General features: G+C 30.0%; 2 protein-coding genes across 2 annotated transcripts; one reads left to right on the forward strand and one right to left on the reverse strand.

Annotated features, from left to right (window-relative positions):
- Positions 1-10,628: 10,628 nt before the first annotated feature.
- On the forward strand, positions 10,629-13,617 carry LOC105117389 (CASP-like protein 1E1). The gene is made up of 2 exons (XM_011015039.1): positions 10,629-11,140; positions 13,135-13,617. The coding sequence occupies exons 1-2, from the start codon at positions 10,893-10,895 to the stop codon at positions 13,463-13,465; spliced, it is 579 nt and encodes a 192-aa protein (XP_011013341.1). The 5' UTR covers positions 10,629-10,892; the 3' UTR covers positions 13,466-13,617.
- Positions 13,618-15,378: 1,761 nt separating this feature from the next.
- Positions 15,379-17,234, reverse strand: LOC105117388 (cytochrome P450 81E8-like). The gene is made up of 2 exons (XM_011015038.1): positions 16,162-17,234; positions 15,379-16,090 (listed from the first exon to the last, which is right to left on the reverse strand). The coding sequence occupies exons 1-2, from the start codon at positions 17,041-17,043 to the stop codon at positions 15,482-15,484; spliced, it is 1,491 nt and encodes a 496-aa protein (XP_011013340.1). The 5' UTR covers positions 17,044-17,234; the 3' UTR covers positions 15,379-15,481.
- Positions 17,235-17,787: the final 553 nt, after the last annotated feature.

Here is a 17,787-nt window from a genome sequence, read left to right on the forward strand (position 1 = left end):
CCAGCAATCGACATTATACGATCGGAGACTTTATTGCCAAAGCTTCGTTGTAAAGAAGATATGTGCCACCTTAGCACCTAATAATTCTCAAGATGATTGCTCCAACTTGTCTTTTATATATATATATATATATATATATATATATGTTATGGAGGGGGATGGGGGCCAAGGTTTGGTTGTAAAGAAACCTCCTGTTGTTTTTCTTTTTGTTGAAATGCCACTTAATCACAGGATTTCCACAATCTCATTGCCTTCGAGTTCCAAATCTCTTCCTTCAATTTATATTCTTTCTTGATTGTTTTTTGGATTTGAATCTTAAAATCAAACTTCATTAAAAAAAAATGTTATTGTCCTGAATACACTAAGTTAATATGAAGAGTATAATATTCATATAATTATCCATAAAAAAAAAACATTTAGTCCTAGTTGAAGAAGGATAGAAGCTTATAAAACAAATACCCATAATTGTATTACGGGAAAAAGGATATTTCGATCTTTTTATCCAATCTTTACTTTAGTTGTATCATTTAAAATTAATTAAAATTGGGAGCACAAAAGGCAATCATTGTGTTTCAATCATTCTTGTTTGTTGCTATACCAAAATGGATTTTCTTGAATGGATATGTCTCAATAGTTAATGCAATTTTTTCAAATCTTGGTTTTATAAAAATTAAAATAATTTATTTTATATCCATTAAGATCTGCTTTTCATTTATTTTTCATGTAAAAATTTGTTTTATAACAATTTTAATTAAATATATATTTTTAAAATTACAATTAAATTATAGAAAGTATCATAATAACAAACACACTAATACAATCAGGCTTGAAAAGAACATAAAAGAATATGCTCTCCTAGTCACTTCTCTATGAACTTCTAACAAACCAGTTAGCTATTTGTTGATGATAACAGTCAAGCATAGCATATCCTTTGATTCAACCTTCAGCCCAAATTAATTGATTTTTTTATATATAATTTTTACTAATCTGATTTCGTGATCGACAACAGTGATGTAACATTTAACTTACATCTTGACTTTCCTCAAGAAACATGAAAAAAAAATGATGGAAATTTCTTACATTCAAATTGGGATAGAAAGGCTTTCACACAACCATGTTTTGATGGCATTATTTTTTGATTATTCAGAATAATTCTGTCTTTTATACAAGAATATCTGAATACGTGGTGGAAATAAAATTTGGGAAGACTTTTTAGAATTTTTTTATTAAAATAGCACAGTAAATATTGATGGAATAGAATAATTTAAAAAATAATTAGTCAAATAAACAATTCTGATCTGCAGTACCTTATGCTTTCATGTTTTGAAATTATGACAGGTCACAAAATTTAATCTTAAGATCGTTGTTATTAATATCGTGTTTTGTAAGAAAATCATCGTTGAAAAACATGACATTTACTTAATCTCAGGTTTTATAATCACCATTTTTTATATTTCTTGTTTTCAAACCACGGGAAGCGTAAACTGTGATATACTACTAAAATTTTAAATTTTCTACGCTAACGCCCGGAATTAGCGGAACTTTTTATACGGAGCTGCTTCAGACAATTGTAGCTGGATGTCTATCTCCTATGTCCGTCCAGGCAGGACATGCGTGGCGGGCTGCTTTCATCTTTTCGGCAAGGCAAATGCCAAATGACAAATCTCTCCCCGTAGCAAAAACAAGATAATTTCTTCAAATTATTAAAGGAAATGGAGAGTCACAGGGAGAAATAAGTTGCAAAAAACAATGTTACACATGAACAATAAAATAAGTTTAATTCGTTAGTTGTCTACGAAGTTATTTATCTTTATCCATGTGGTATAATTTCATTATTATTATCAAAATATATAAAAATAATAATGTTGTAATTTATACATTAGAGTCGTTTTAGTAATTATACAAGAATTGATCTCATAATTTAAAACTTCTATAATTTCATTATTTATCCCCTCTGAAGGGTTTTTTCTTTTCTTTTCTTTTATGTTACCATGCTTATAAAAATAAAAACTTTTCTTTATACGATTTCAATTACAGCACTTTTTATATCTTCCAGTTATATTTTTTTAAAAAAATATTAAATCTTTAAGAAGACTAAGTCAAAGTTTCAAGATTAAGGAATAAAATGTTTTCTTGAACATTGATAATAGTTTATTTTTATAATTTTTAATTTGCCTCATGGTTTGAGTGCAAGCATGACCAAATTTATACATGACATTAAATATTTTCATGATTATCTAATATTTAAATTTAGATATTAATTTATATCTTTTTAATTAATTTTGTTATAATTATCTAATTTTTAAATATTTAAGTATGTATTTCTCATTAAATGTTTCCATAATTATCTCGTATTTAAATATTTTTTTGACTTTTTCATTAAATGTTGACTAGTGAAATGTGAAATGAGTGCGTGGCCGGGATGTGGGAGGGTTGAATAAATCCTTTGAATAGATGCGCTATGCCCAATTAACAAAATATCAAAGGTGTTGACAAGTCATTGTAATCCACGCCACTTCGCGGCCATTTACACGCACGTAATTCATTATTTAGTTATTTATTTATGTATTTTATTAAATCATTTTATGACAAAATTAATGATCAATCCATGTAAAATTGCTAAGAAATGGTAATATTGAGAGTTAGATGATAAAAAAGAACAAAAACCCCTGTTCTAATTTTTGAGTGACCTGTTAGTCACTAGAAACGTTGATGATGGGTAATATGTTGTAGTAAATCATGTGTCGTCTTTGTCGTTTACAAAAGTTAAATGGACAAGCACATACCCTCATGAGTCATGCCCTTCCTGTTGGGGCAATTCATTAGGCCCAAGCTCATGTGCTCCTTTTCAAAGGTTTCCTTTAATTTATTTTTTTAACTTTTTTTAAATAAAATTAAAGAATTTATTTTAGATTTGAATAGAAAGTTTGATATTTAGATTTACTTGAAATGTTTATTTGAATCTTCATAAATTTATTTTAGACTTGAATCATGAGTTTGCCATTTAGATTTATTTGAAATGTTTATTTGGATTTTTTAAAAAAAATTTATTGTTTTTATCTTTTAATATTTAATTTATTAAAATTAAATTTTTTAATTTATTTTAATTTATATTTTATGATTTATCACAAGTTGATGACTCGAATCTTAAAGCTATTTATTATTGCCTTAATTTTTTTTAAATATATTATATGTATCTCATAATCTTAATATTTTTAAAGTGTGTCATCCTAAATATATTAAATTTTAAATTTTCTAAAATCTTTTATACTTTATAGTTAGAAAAAAATAATTTAACTCAAAAGGCTTAACTAATTACAACAACATTTAATAAAAAAGACATGAATAAATATTTAAATACGAGATAATTATGACATTTGTATTATTCAGTATACCAGAAATTGCATTTTAATTTTTATAAAAATATAAAAATCACATCCAACATGACAATAGTTCAGAAACCTCATCTATCTTTATACGATAAAAAAAAAAGGGAATACAACACGAAACATATCGAATAATTCTTTTTTTGTTCATATTACACAGCATCGACATCATCTAGTCAATGGTCTTTTGTTTCTAATTTCAACCTTAAATTTGATTCTGGACGTTTCATCAAGATTCTGGTTTTTTTGTTTTGGGCTTGCGCTGGTATGTTGTCGGCTATTTTTTGGACGGGCCATGGCTTTTGTACTCCTACTGTATGCCATGGATTTAACCCACAACAATACAAACCAACATCTTTCTATTTAAATCAAAATTATTAAACCCACTAATGGTCACACTTAAAATTCAAATCACGGCTTTAATTAAAATGATATAATGTTTTAATTTTTCTAAATAAGGTCAATAAAATCTTGACCAGTTCACTCATTATGAGTTAACTCTCACTTGATATTTCTCAAAATACAATCCATGTTATGTTTTAATTCGACCGGCGGAGTGGAGCTAGATTAATTAATAATGATTTAAATATATAACAAATTATTTATTAATAATTAAACTAATATAATATTTTAATTTTTAAAAAAAAGTTAAATACAATTTTGACTATTTCACTTATTATGAGTTAACTATATTTCTCAAAATATAATCTATTTTATGTTGTAATTCGATCAGTCGAGTCGAGTTAAATTAATTAATGATAATTTAAACCTATAATAAATTATTTATTAATAATTAAAAATATATTGGACCACAATGAAGATTATGTAATAGTTTTTTATATATATATTAAAAAAAGAAGAAGACAAAGTTCATTGATGCAGAGCATAGTGGACTATCTTCCTCTTGGAACTAACCAGCTGTCTCTCTTAGCATAGTTAATTATGTGGAGAGTATGGTGTGATTTTTCCAAGGTAATAGCTGCTGCCTGTAACAGTGACAAGAAGCGATAAAACAAGCACGGGTTAAAAAGAAAAGGAAAAGGAAAAGGAAATAAAATAAATACAGACTCATATTAAATTAAATTACTAGTTTATTTTAGAAGATAATTATTTAGAAGCCGAACTAAATTTCCTTATACCAAAAATCCTTATTAACTTATCTTATAGGTTATAAGGATAAGAACAGGAATATGTTACCTGGGGAGTTGGAATATAATATAAATAAATAGGTTCTGAAGTTAAAATGCATCTATGCATTATGTGGTTTATTATTAAAAATTAATATTACTTACTTAAAGATGAATAAATTTATTTCATACTAAAATCTATTCTCGTAAAAACAAAAACAAGGTACAAGAAAAAAAAACACATTATAAAATCTCGACATAAGTTAAAAGCTATGAAAAAAGGGTTTGGAAAGATGCTATAACTAATTTTTTTAGGCATGGCTATATGCTATCCAAGCATTTATAAGTCTAATAAGATCTAAGTCAAATATTTTAAACTCGACTACATTTCAAGCTCAAGTATTATAGATTTAGTAAAATATCAAACTCAATTTTATTGATAACGGGCACATGCTAGGTCCAAATAACTATGAATCTATTAAGATGCGAGGCTAAAAAAAACCTAAAGTTGGGTATTGTAGCCTAACTTTTACTAGATTCGCAGGCACTTGGATCTAAAATATAGCTAATCATAAAAGAGTTAGGTTTAATATCTTGCCAAACTCACTATGGGTCTAGATTGTAGTCAAGCCCAAAAAATTTAAGTCTAGTATCTTGCCAGATTTATAGATATTTAGATCTTATATGTAGACGAATTTAACAGAGTTAAGAATATTGTTTTTCTAGATTTTTTTCTTAAGAGTTTTTACTCGTATTAGACTTTTATAATGAGCTTTTTTTTTCTTGATTTCTTTAGTCATGAGTCTTATAAAAGTGGATTTTAATATGAAATAAACTGAATTATTATTGATTAAATAATTATTTATTATTAGACACTACAAAACTAAAGTTTTTACTGGATTGGATTCTGAGCATATCATTTAAAATATATAATTTTTATATTGAACATGAACAAAAAAAAGAAAGTTAAAGTGAAAAAAAATAAAAAGAGGACTAAAAAAACACAGAAATATTTAAAATCTAAATGGTTTAAGGACTTGAAGTGTTACGTGGAAGTGATAATAGTGTGCATTTCACGTGACACCCTAATGTCCCCTAAATAGAAGAGTAAAAAAAAAAACAAACAACAATTGAATAAATTGTCCTGCGACATTCCTCAGTGCTTGATCATGCAGCGACGGTAGCTTTTTAAAGCAAACCGTATAAATAATATATTCAGTAATGATGAAACTTATTTTACAGTTGTTGGTGAGACACCCGTGTAAATCATATTTGAACGTTTAAAACCTACTTTCCCTTCCTTGTATCCTGCGTCCTATGCAATGCATCTCAAACAGTGAAAAAATAACTTTAATATTCACATGAACATCAACGTAAACAATAGAGATATTTTTTATTATTTTAGCTCAACTGAATGAAGTTTAAAATTAAATATATTTAAATAAATCTATTCTAATTAAAAAAATTAATTTTTATTTTTATTTAAAAATTTAAAAAAAATTATTTAATGATGTAACGTTCACTTAAAAATTTTAAAAAAATTATTTAATGATGTAACGTTCACGAAATTTGATTATAATTTTAATTTTATTTCTAATGATATTTTACAAATGTTGTTACGTGTTTAAAGAAATTAAAAAAATTATAGTTATTGTTTGATGAATTTTGCATGTGATGAAATTGTAAATAGTTTAATAAAATAATAAAAAATATTTTATATAAATATTATAAATTAGTATTTAACAACATTAAATGAAATATCGTTTTATGACGTAATATTTATATTAAAAATTATAAATATTAATATATATATATATTTTAATTATTTTATAATCTCAATTTAAAAAGTATTTTTTAATTAAACATATTAAATTATATTTTATTCAATCTTAATTTTAATTATAATTTTAACTAAACATGTATAAATATCAAATTAATCTTAATTAAAATAATTTTTTTAAAATTATAATTATAAAAATTACCATAATATCCACCACAATCTTACTTGTGGATAGCAGCACCTCGAGACTTGACGGTTTTATCTTAGAAGTATTGAATGAAAATCAAATCTGACTTGATTTCTTCCCCACCGATATCAATTAGTAATTTGTCAGCGATTTAATCATTTTTGTCTGAATTGTTTGAATTTAACATTAAGTGGATGTTTGTTTACGCGGTAGCTTTAGCTTTTAAAGCAAATCGCGTAAACTAAACGTTTGGTAATCTAAGAAAAACACTTTTTTATTTAGTGGGCCCCATAATTTTTCCCATCAAACCGGGGTTTTGCAAAAGCAGCTAAGAGCTGCTTCTCTCCATTGGTTTTTCTTTATTTACCTGGACACTATTCATAATAGTGCCCTTGCTAGGTGATGCTAAGTGAATTAATTCAACTTGGCACTGTTCACTCAAAGAAGTGAAGAGTGCCCGAGTGAATTATAATTCACCTACAATGTAAGAAGCATTCATTTGGCACTGTTCACGTAAACAGTGTTAGGTGAATTTTTTTGCATTATTCATGTGAGCAAAATTCATTAGTGTTAGGTGAATTTTTTTGCATTAGCAAAATTCATTGCACTGTGTCTGACCCCGATAAAAAAATTTTAATTTTTTTAAAATTATATTTAACTCAAAAAATTAATATTTAATATTATTTAATAACACTATATAAATTAAAAGAACATCGCATTATGATGTAACATTTATGAAATTTGATCGCAATTCTAATTTTATTTCTAATAATATTTTACTTGATTTTGTTGCACGTTTAAAAGATCATGGAACTTATACTCCTTATCGGATGAATTTTGTACGTAATGAAATTATAAATAGTTTAATAGTTTAAAATTAAATATATTCAAACGAATCTATCCCAATTAAAAAAAAATTAATTTTCATTTTTATTTTCAATTGTTTTTTATTTAAGAAATTTAAAGATAATGGTTTTATTAATATAATGGGAAAAAAACCTAATTTTCATTTTGTAGCTGAAAACCCAACAAACCCTCCGATGAATTAAGAAAATCTGATGATGCGATTAGGTATTTGTAAATTATTAAACTCGTAATTATTCATTGAATCATCTGTGGTTCATAATTAGAAACTCAGCAGTTAAGATTCTTAGGTTTGCAGCCATGGCCAGAACGGCGCTCGTTTATCATACAGCACATCGCATATCCTCCCATTATGCTTTAATTACTTGCACACCAACACATTCATTACCTCACCGATTAACGCCCTTGCAGACTTGCAGTGGTGCTTGTAGATATGTTCGGTCATTTAACCTGGACCCAATAACATGTATCCCAATAAATAAAATTTTTTAAATAATTATTTTATTCAATGAAAAATTTATAAAATACAGATGTTTCCCGATTCGTATCACAAAACTTCAATCAAATCCGATCTCAATTTGTATCATACATTTATATTCTTAAATACAAAATATTATACGCCTATAAATTCATCGTGCAACGTGTGTATAAGTATAAAATACAAATAATAAATAATAAAACATAAACATAGAAATTTCGTATGAATAAAATTTTTAGAAATGGAGGCGGATGTGAATCCCATGCCGCGCAGCGTGAATGTTAGACTGGAAAGACGGCAGATTCAAAAGACGGCAGCCCATGCTTTTGAAGTTTCACACGGACCTCGATATTATATTAGCAGCCGAATTAGCAGTTGTCATCTCCACTGGAAATACGCAAGAGCATCTTCCAGGGAAGGGGGAGATGTTATTTTGAAAAGCTAAATTGAAGATATGGTATTTTAAATAGTATAAATATAGTTTTTGTTTTATTGTTATATATATTCTAATGTAAAAAACTTGTTTGAAAAGCTAATTGTATTGAAGTGAGAAAAATAAATATTTTATTTTTTAAAATAAATTTGATGTTATTTTTTATTATATGATTATATTTAATTGGTTTATTTTTTTGTTTTCCTTACTTTGTTAATTCTAGCTCTTTTAAGAGATATAAATATAACTTTTTTATTTGATTCTTGAAATGTTTGGTGTGGTTTGCCTCTTGTTGTGTTGTCTTGGATTTGAATTGAGAAAATATTTGTGAATAGTTGATTTTTTTTATATTAAGTGACCATTTTGAATGTAAATAAATTTGATAAAAAATAATTTTTATATATCTCTAATTAACTGTGATTATTTAATATACAACAACACAACAAGTATATATTTAAATTGATAAAGATCTTGAATAACAGTACGATTGAATTTAACATCAAAATTAACACTTTGTAAATTTCAAAATATTACAAAAATTTATACAATTCATATTTACCAAAAATCTACTAATATAAATGAAATTACTAATAAAAAAATCTTAGTTAGGTCAACAAGTTCATTTAGATTGATCTGGGTGAACCCTAATTCAAGACCTGACTCCTTGGTTAGGTTAATAAATTGATTTAGGTTGATTCGGGTAAACTCTAATCCAAGACTAGACTCTTTGGTCGGGTCAACCTTCAAGTTGAATTTAATAACTATGATTAGGACTAGAAAATTATTACATTCTATGCTGTTTGAGAGTGTAATAATTTTTTTCTTTTAAATGATTTAAAAAATATATTTATTTTAAAAAATAATTTTATTATTTTAAATTTATTTTTATTAATTTTAATATGCTGATATTAATATATTTTTAAATAAAAAATATAATGTGTTGCATTACAATGATAAATAACATGAGAATAAAAGATTTTATTTTTTATAAATCTCTATTTATCTATTCAACAATCACATCAACCTTCAACCTTCACGTAAAATAATAAATTGTATTAATATCTCTCTTTTTATCAATAGTTCTCCTTTAGAATGTTACTTTCATAACAAACCAATCATGTACTCTATGCTATAAGATGATATAATTCTAGTCATTTCATATATATATATATATATTATCATAAACGTATTTATATATTATCAGTAATGGAGCCTGTCACCATAATTTGTAATAGTTATGAAAGAGAAAACTACAAATTATGGATGAGACTCACGTTTGTAATTAATATATTTTTTTCATAGAAAAATACAATTTTTTTAATATCAACGATAATACATTACCATTACGATTTTTCATAATACTCGAATCTAATTAAATGAAAATAAACAAGAAACTAAAACAATAACTATTAAAACTTCGGGTAGCATTTCTTCTCTATTTAAGAACTTTTCAATGAGTTTATGGAACCTTTCTCTTTCAAGTTGTGCATAAAGACTTTTTTATTTTTTTTTATTGTTTTGATATATTAATATAAAAAATAAATTATAATATATGTATATATATATATTATTAAAATAAATTAAACATTTTAAAAAATCATATCTATCACATATCCATACACTTGAAATCTCTTGCAACCACTCGATAATGAGAGAAAATGCTGCCCAACTAGGCCAAGTGGATAGAAGAGTCCAATAACTTCCCAATTGCAACTAGGCTTGAATAAACACGCTGCTGACGTGAACAAATAAATAAATAATGTCGAAAACCAAGGATGAAAAACCGTACAAAATCAGATGATATAAAACTTACATTATTTGAATCTCTAAGAACATCGATCTAGGAAACCAAATATGAAATTGTTGAAAAGAAATAAATAAATTAGGAGGGAGGGAGGCAGAGGGGTTGTTGTCGTAAATTTAATTATGTGTTTTAAAGATATTTTTTGAAAAAAATTATTTTTTTATTATAAATTAATATTTTTTAAAATTTAAAAAATATTATTTTAATATACTTTTAAATAAAAAACATTATAAAAAACAACAACAAATTATAATCTCAGTAAACAACAACCGGAAAATCTTGTGGTTTTCGAGGATTAGTTGATCAAATGAGAACAGCTAAGGTTTTAATTAAGAAGATTTCGGGACATTAGATGAATCGTTCAATTAATAGAATTAGGTTATCGTTTCCGGCTAAACTGTCACACATCTCCTCATCTCTGGCAAAAATAATATCGGCAGGATTTCTCAACGGCTGAGAAAATGGCTCCATTCCCTGCCTCGCACTTATCACAAATCTTCTGAGACGTGGCAGCTGAAGAACAGCTTTCACCATTAATTCACATTAAATCGCCTCCTTTCTTCCCCTAACTGCCTACTAGGCTGGGGCACAATCCATCGACCCCATGCCCTCCACTCCCTTCTTAATTCACGCCAGCGACGCCAAGCATGTATTAGTTTTAATTTGTCTCTCTCGCGCTTTCCTACCTGACCAAGGGTCACACTCTATTTAATGCCCCACCTCCCATCTAGTGCTCGATCGACCGAGCTCCCTTTTGAGACACTGCGAGCTCACCCTCTCTCGTTCTCTCTCTCAAGGCCAGGCTAGATTGTACGTAAGTAGTCATTATTAGCATGGAGAGCCAAAACAAGGCCAGTCTTCCTGCAATGGATGGGTTTGAGAGGAGAGTGGCGAGCCGAAGTGAAGGAGCAAGGACATGTGACTTGCTTCTACGAGTTTTAGCCTTGGTGCTGACAATGGCTGCTGCTATAGTTCTTGGGGTAGCCAAGCAGACCAAGGTTGTTCCGATTACGGTTGTGGATACCCTGCCAGCGATTAACCTTCCTGTCTCTGCAAAGTGGCATTACTTGTCTGCCTTTACGTAAGTTCTCTCTTCCAAGTTAATTATGATATATATATATATCAACTATATATATATCAACTAGATATATTACCGTGACCTTAATTACGTAAGTTCTCTCTTCCAAGTTAATTATGATAGATATGTTTTTAATTACCGTGACCTTGATTTATTATCTATTTTCGCTAACATGAAAGAATAAAAAATCTTCAACTTGCAGAATCTCAGCGGTATGGTGGGATGCCATATAAAGTCTAAAAAAATCACATGAGCATAGATAAGAGATATTTTACCAACTAGATATTGTTTTAAAATGAAAAAAAAAATTAAAAACTGAGGGTTAGGTTTTCAACCAGTGAAACTTAATTAGATTAACCGAGTTTTCAATTGAATTAGTTTTAACAGCTTATATCCTGAATGGACTCATCAGATCAATCTAAATTTTACATTTTTATTTACACCAATAACTCAAATATTATTGATGAATGGTTCCTTTTGTAAATTTTTTATTTATGGATTGTTAGTGTAAAATTTAACAAAAACTTTTATCAGTAAAATTGCTAATTCTAGTAGTATGTACAAGATCATAGTTATTAAACTCGGTGACTGAACTGATCCAGGTAAGATAAAAGATCGATAAAAGTAAAAAAAATATCAAACTCAGTTGACCTATAACCCGAGCAACCTCGTAATCTAATAAATACCTTTTTTTTATAAATATGTTTTATTAGTTTCTTTTCTTTTTATATTTTTAGTTGGTTATTAACATTTCTCAAATTTCATTATATAATACTAGAATAATATTTTATTTATTTCAATATGATATTTGAAATTCTTTAGTATATATACTCTATGTTCATACGAAAAAAAATATTTTTTTAATGTGAGATTTGAAACTTTTTAATATATATATTCTATATTTATAAAAAAAAGTTATGTTTTTTTAATATAGGGTAAAATTTTTTTTAGTTTAAATACTTCAATTTAAAAGTATAATATATTATCTTTTCAATGTGAAAAAAACCTTTTAAAATAATTTTTTAATATATTATCTTTTCAATATGAAAAAAACCTTTTAAAATAATTTTTTAAATTTTATTATTTATAATGTATATAATCTTTATAGATAAAATATTAAAACTTTAAATTTTTTTAAAATTAAGATTTAGATTTTTAACCAGTAAAATTTCATTAGATTAACCGAGTTTTCAATTGAATATGTTAAATTTTTTTTTAACCTGAATCGGCTTATATCCTAGATAGACTTACCATATTAATCTAAATTTTACATGTTTATTTACACCAATAACTCAAATATTGTATTAATTATAGTTGTGAAGCTAAAGTTGAAATGCCAGGTTAAGATTTACGACTACGATGAATGCAAGATTTGAGTCATTACTGTAAGTCGGAGCGATGACGGTGAGGAGGGCTGTTATGGCCCTGACCTCTTAGAAAAACTCATTAATATTATGCCTTTATAAAAAGATTTTATTTGGAGCAGTGGAGCCACCCATCATTTCACTAAAATTATTAAGATTTAATTTCTTGTCTCTCTAGAATAAATGCTCTAGCTCCGTCCTGCTGATTGTGAAGACTCAATTGCATAATGGCCGTTTGTCGAGTGAGATTTGCGTAAAACAGCCTGCATCTTGAGCAATTCAAGTCGAGTTCCTTTATATATATATATATATATATATATATATACATACAAGGCCTTTTTACTGTTTTGGAGAATTGTGCGGGGCTAGGCCTTGCCCCATGCGAGCCTGGTGGTCTGCCTCTCATAAATGTTTAGCCAGCTATCATTTTAAATGTTACGATCTCGTGACCACAGAATTTGTCTTTATGCTGCATAATGATGCTATATATATATATATATAAGCACTATACAGACAACCAATTGAAGTGATAGATTTTAGTTAACCTCTAATTAAGGATCGTCGTCTACAGGCATGAAGCCATTTTCTGTCTTCATTGCAATATGTTTTACCTGTCAACTTTGTGTTTGATAGGTATTCTGTTGCATCAAATGCGATAGCATGTTCATATGCAGCACTCTCTCTAGTCCTCGCCGTGAGTGGAAAGAAGGGGATAATGTCCATTGTTATCGTTCTTGATCTGCTGATGGTGGCAATGCTGTTTTCTAGCAACGGAGCTGCCTTGGCCATTGGTCTTATGGGTTTCCAAGGGAATTCGCATGTGAGGTGGACCAAAGTGTGCAATGTTTTTGGGAGATTTTGCAAGCAGGTTGCAGTTTCTATTTCCCTTTCTCTGCTTGGTTCCATCTTGTTCCTCTTGCTCGTCGGCATCACTTCTTTGCGGCTTCACAAGAAATCCAAGTGAAAATCATTGGACCTTGTTTGTAATCTAATATTATAAAACCTCTTTTCTATTCATGCCCTTCCTCTATGCATTGTAGCCCTATATATATAATGCCTCAACTCTCAGTGCTTAATTTACTGGAGAATTTCCCTCCTAGGTGTAAAAGCTCTGGATCTGTGCTTGTGTCAAGATCTCTAGCAGTCAATTAGTGAGTCAACGATCATATAGGGATTGTTGATTGAGTGTTCAAAAACAATTTTATCACAATTGGGTCTAGGAGGCTTAGAAAATTGTTGATCCAGTCCGCTCCATCCATATTGATTTGTTAAGAAATCCCATCCAAATTGAGCTTCTAAGCGTGTAATCATTAATACAACTGTGAGATTTCGAAAATTCTTTAGGAAGTCAATAGAGATTTTTGTTAAAGTTTGGAATTAATTTGAGGTTTTTCCTGTTTATATTACAAGTTCGTTTTCATTCCATGAAGCAAGATGTTCTGTTTAATGACTTCATGATCATCAGCACATATTGAAGCCACGAAGAAAAGGAACTGCACCTGGGAAAGATGATTTAGATCTATTAGGAAACTTCTTTTAATAATTTGACTCCAATCCATGTGACTTTTTTTTTTTATTATTAATATAAATATTTTAAATAAATTTATATATATATCTCAATTAATTTTATAAATTCTAAAATTAGAACGCACAAATTAATTTCTAAAATTAGAATGCACCTACCAGGGGAAGGGGTAGTTTTTAGGTTACAATAGGACGCATAATTTTAGAAGGTCAGCTGGACTCAATTAAATGCAATTAATATTACAAGATTTAGGCCGGTCTAGGGGGTACGATTTTCAACTAATCAAATGGAATGGCTGGACTGTCACCTCCATTTGACATTTTTTCATACAAATCAATGTTCAAAAGTTTGAAAATTCAACTCCATTGCCCAATCAGATACAAGAACTTGTTGCACTAATATTGATAGTTGATATCGATGGTTTATTTTTTTCATGATTATATATATATATATATATATTGTTTTTTATTATTTTTTTAATATAATTCAAATAAAATTTAATTTATTTAAATGATAAATTATAAAAAAATTAAAAAAATGCATGAAAAATATTTTTGAGGAAAAATATCACGACACGTGCCATCTGTCTAGTTGAACAACCATAATTAAAGTCGGTGATGCGTGTAAGATGGCGTTTTCAAGAGAGGGACTTTGACAAGTGGGCGAAGCTGCCATGGGTCTCTCTCCACAGCCTCCTGCAACTGCTGTAACAGCAGCAGCCACAATCAATCTCCACATCAAACTCAATTAATTTTATAAATTCTAAAATTAGAATGCACCTACCAGGGGAAGGGGTAGTTTTTAGGTTACAATAGGACGCATAATTTTAGAAGGTCAGCTGGACTCAATTAAATGCAATTAATATTACAAGATTTAGGCCGGTCTAGGGGGTACGATTTTCAACTAATCAAATGGAATGGCTGGACTGTCACCTCCATTTGACATTTTTTCATACAAATCAATGTTCAAAAGTTTGAAAATTCAACTCCATTGCCCAATCAGATACAAGAACTTGTTGCACTAATATTGATAGTTGATATCGATGGTTTATTTTTTTCATGATTATATATATATATATATATATATATATATAGTTTTGTGATTGTATAGTTTCTTACACTAATATTGTCTTACTTTTGATACTAATATTGTCTTTGTCAATGATTGTAATGTCCCCTTCCCCGCGACTTCCAATCCGAATTGCTTGGTCGACCTCAAAATAATATGATAAGAGATTCCTTGGCAATTCCTACGCCAAGAGGTTTAACTCCCGATTAAAAATTGCTATATAGCAGGAACATTTTCAGCAAATGTTAAATTTTTAATTAAAAATATATTAAAATGGTCATTTATTAATTTAATCGAGATCATTAAAAAAATATTTATTTAATATATCTTAAAACAGAAGGAACAATTTGTAAAATACATTGAGAAAACTGGGTTAAACTGCAAAAACTAGGAGAGAAGATCAACCATGTCTGGGCGCACTCTACACATGGCCTCAGCTGGCTCTACTCTGCACATGAGTGTGTGCATCTTGTCAGTCATGTCGATGTCCTTTCCATCAACCTTCTCCCACTCGAAGCATTGAATCAACGAGCCCAGTGTTATGGCCATTATTCTCTGTGCCAGCCCCTCCCCGGGACAAGCTCTCCTTCCCATCCCGAAAGGCATGTGCGTGTATGCTTCGGATTTCCAGTTTTCAAATCTCTCAGGCTTAAAACTTGTTGGGTCATTCCACAGAGTAGGATCTCTATGAATAGCCCACGCATTTGCAAACAGAATTGTACCAGCTGGGACATCGTATCCTCCAATGGTACAGTCTGCAGATGACATATGTGGTGCTAGGAGTGGAACAACTGGATGTAATCGTAAGCTCTCAAGGATGACACTTTGAAGGTAGGGTAGTTTCGAAATATCTGCTTCATCTACCAAGTGGTCTCGACCAATCTGAGTATCCAATTCTTCTCTTGCTTTCTTTTCCACATTAGGATGGTTCAGCAGATTGCAAACTGCCCATTCTAAAGATGTACTGAGTGTCCTTGTCCCCGCAAGCAACATTATCTGCAGAAGAAAAATAGACTCTTAGATACAGAGCTACAGCTAGAAAATGAGATCTGAGGCTAATCAATTACCAGAATAAGCCCTTTAATTATGTCCTCTGTATAGTATTCCGGTTGAGAATCCTGCAGAGTAAGCAAGTGGTTTATCATGGTATTTCTATCCCTGTCACGTCGATGCTCATCAACCAGCCCTTGCAGGATCAAATCCATCCTCTTACTGAGCCCCACGCACTTCTTCACAAATCCATTATAATCAACAGTCTGGAAGATTGGGAACACATCTGCTAGATTTGTCAACCCCCCCAGGTCAGCATACTCTTGCATGGTCTCCTTAAACTTGTTTGCCTCCTCAATTAAATTCACATCTTCACCGTAATACCGCTTCCCTGCAATCATTCTCATTACGATATTAAACGTCAGGTCTGTAAACACGGACCTTAAATCTACCTTAGCAAAACCGGTGTTGGAAACCTGCTGAAGTCTGCGTGCTAAGTGCTTGATTTCGTCTCTTCGGATGCCCCAAAAGGAGTTGAGGCGGGACGACGAGAAGATCTCAATTGCGCATATGCGGCGAAGGTTGCGCCAGTGATCACCATAGTTGGCTGAAGCAACCGTGGTGAAGTTGTAATGTAAGTGCTTGCCATTTAGAAAGGGAGGGCGGTTAGCGAAGTTGATGTCGTTCTTGGTGAAGCATTCTTCTGCCAGAGATGGGGAGGATACAAGAATCACGGAGCGGGAACCAAATCGAAGAAAGACGATGGGGCCATATTTTCTTGAGAGATTCTCAAGAGTTCGATGGATGGGTTGTTTGAGAAGATGAAGATGGCCGATGATTGGAATAGCTGGCGGGCTTGGTGGGAGATTTTTGCGCTTTTTTCCTGATGGTAGCAAGAACTTAACGGCAAGGACAAGAAGGAAAAAACCAAAGAGTGAGTATAGATGAGTGTTAGGCATGGCTGGTTCCTGCCTGGTCGCAATGCCTCCAACCTGAAGAGTTCTGCCGGTATTTAAGCTGGTTTGTCAAGTTGTATATATTGGACCTTGAATTCCTTCCTCGATAATGTGTTGTTTTGTGAGTTTTCTTTTGCGCCTTTTTTGACCGTAACTCCCCAGAGGTACCCCCGAGTCAAGGGGTGGCTGCTTCTTAAGCTTTTAAAAATATAATGCGATGGCAAGTGAGCTTCTAGCCTAGTGGTGGAAGGGGTTTGTTTTTTTTTCTTTATACCTGTGTTCGAACTTTATCATGCATGCCTGTCATTCCCGTAGTACCTTACCTGTTCACTGGACTTGCAGGATGGTGGCAAGTGAGGTTCTCTTCTAGCGGTGAGAGGGGTTTATTCTCTTTTTTTGTATTTGGGTTCGAACCTTATTATGAATGTCTATCATCCCCGCGGTATCTTACCTATTCATTGGGCTTGCAGGATATTCAGTGAGCCGTGGGGATTAGTCGTGGTGCGCGTAAGTTGGTTCGGACACCCTACATAAATAATAAAAAAAAAAATATAATGTGGTGTTCATTTCCATATTGTAAATTTCATTTCGTTTCATTTCAAATGGTTGGAATATTTTGTATCAATTTAAAAATTATAACAAAATAAAACAATTTTTGTTTTATTTTAAATTTTAATCCGTTTCAAATATTATATATAAACAGTATAATCATAAAACGATTCATTGAAATACTCTAAAATCAAAAAT

Source organism: Populus euphratica, unplaced genomic scaffold, assembly GCF_000495115.2.
Source record: "Populus euphratica unplaced genomic scaffold, PopEup_1.0 scaffold1328.1, whole genome shotgun sequence".
In the NCBI taxonomy this organism is placed as follows: Eukaryota; Viridiplantae; Streptophyta; class Magnoliopsida; order Malpighiales; family Salicaceae; genus Populus; species Populus euphratica.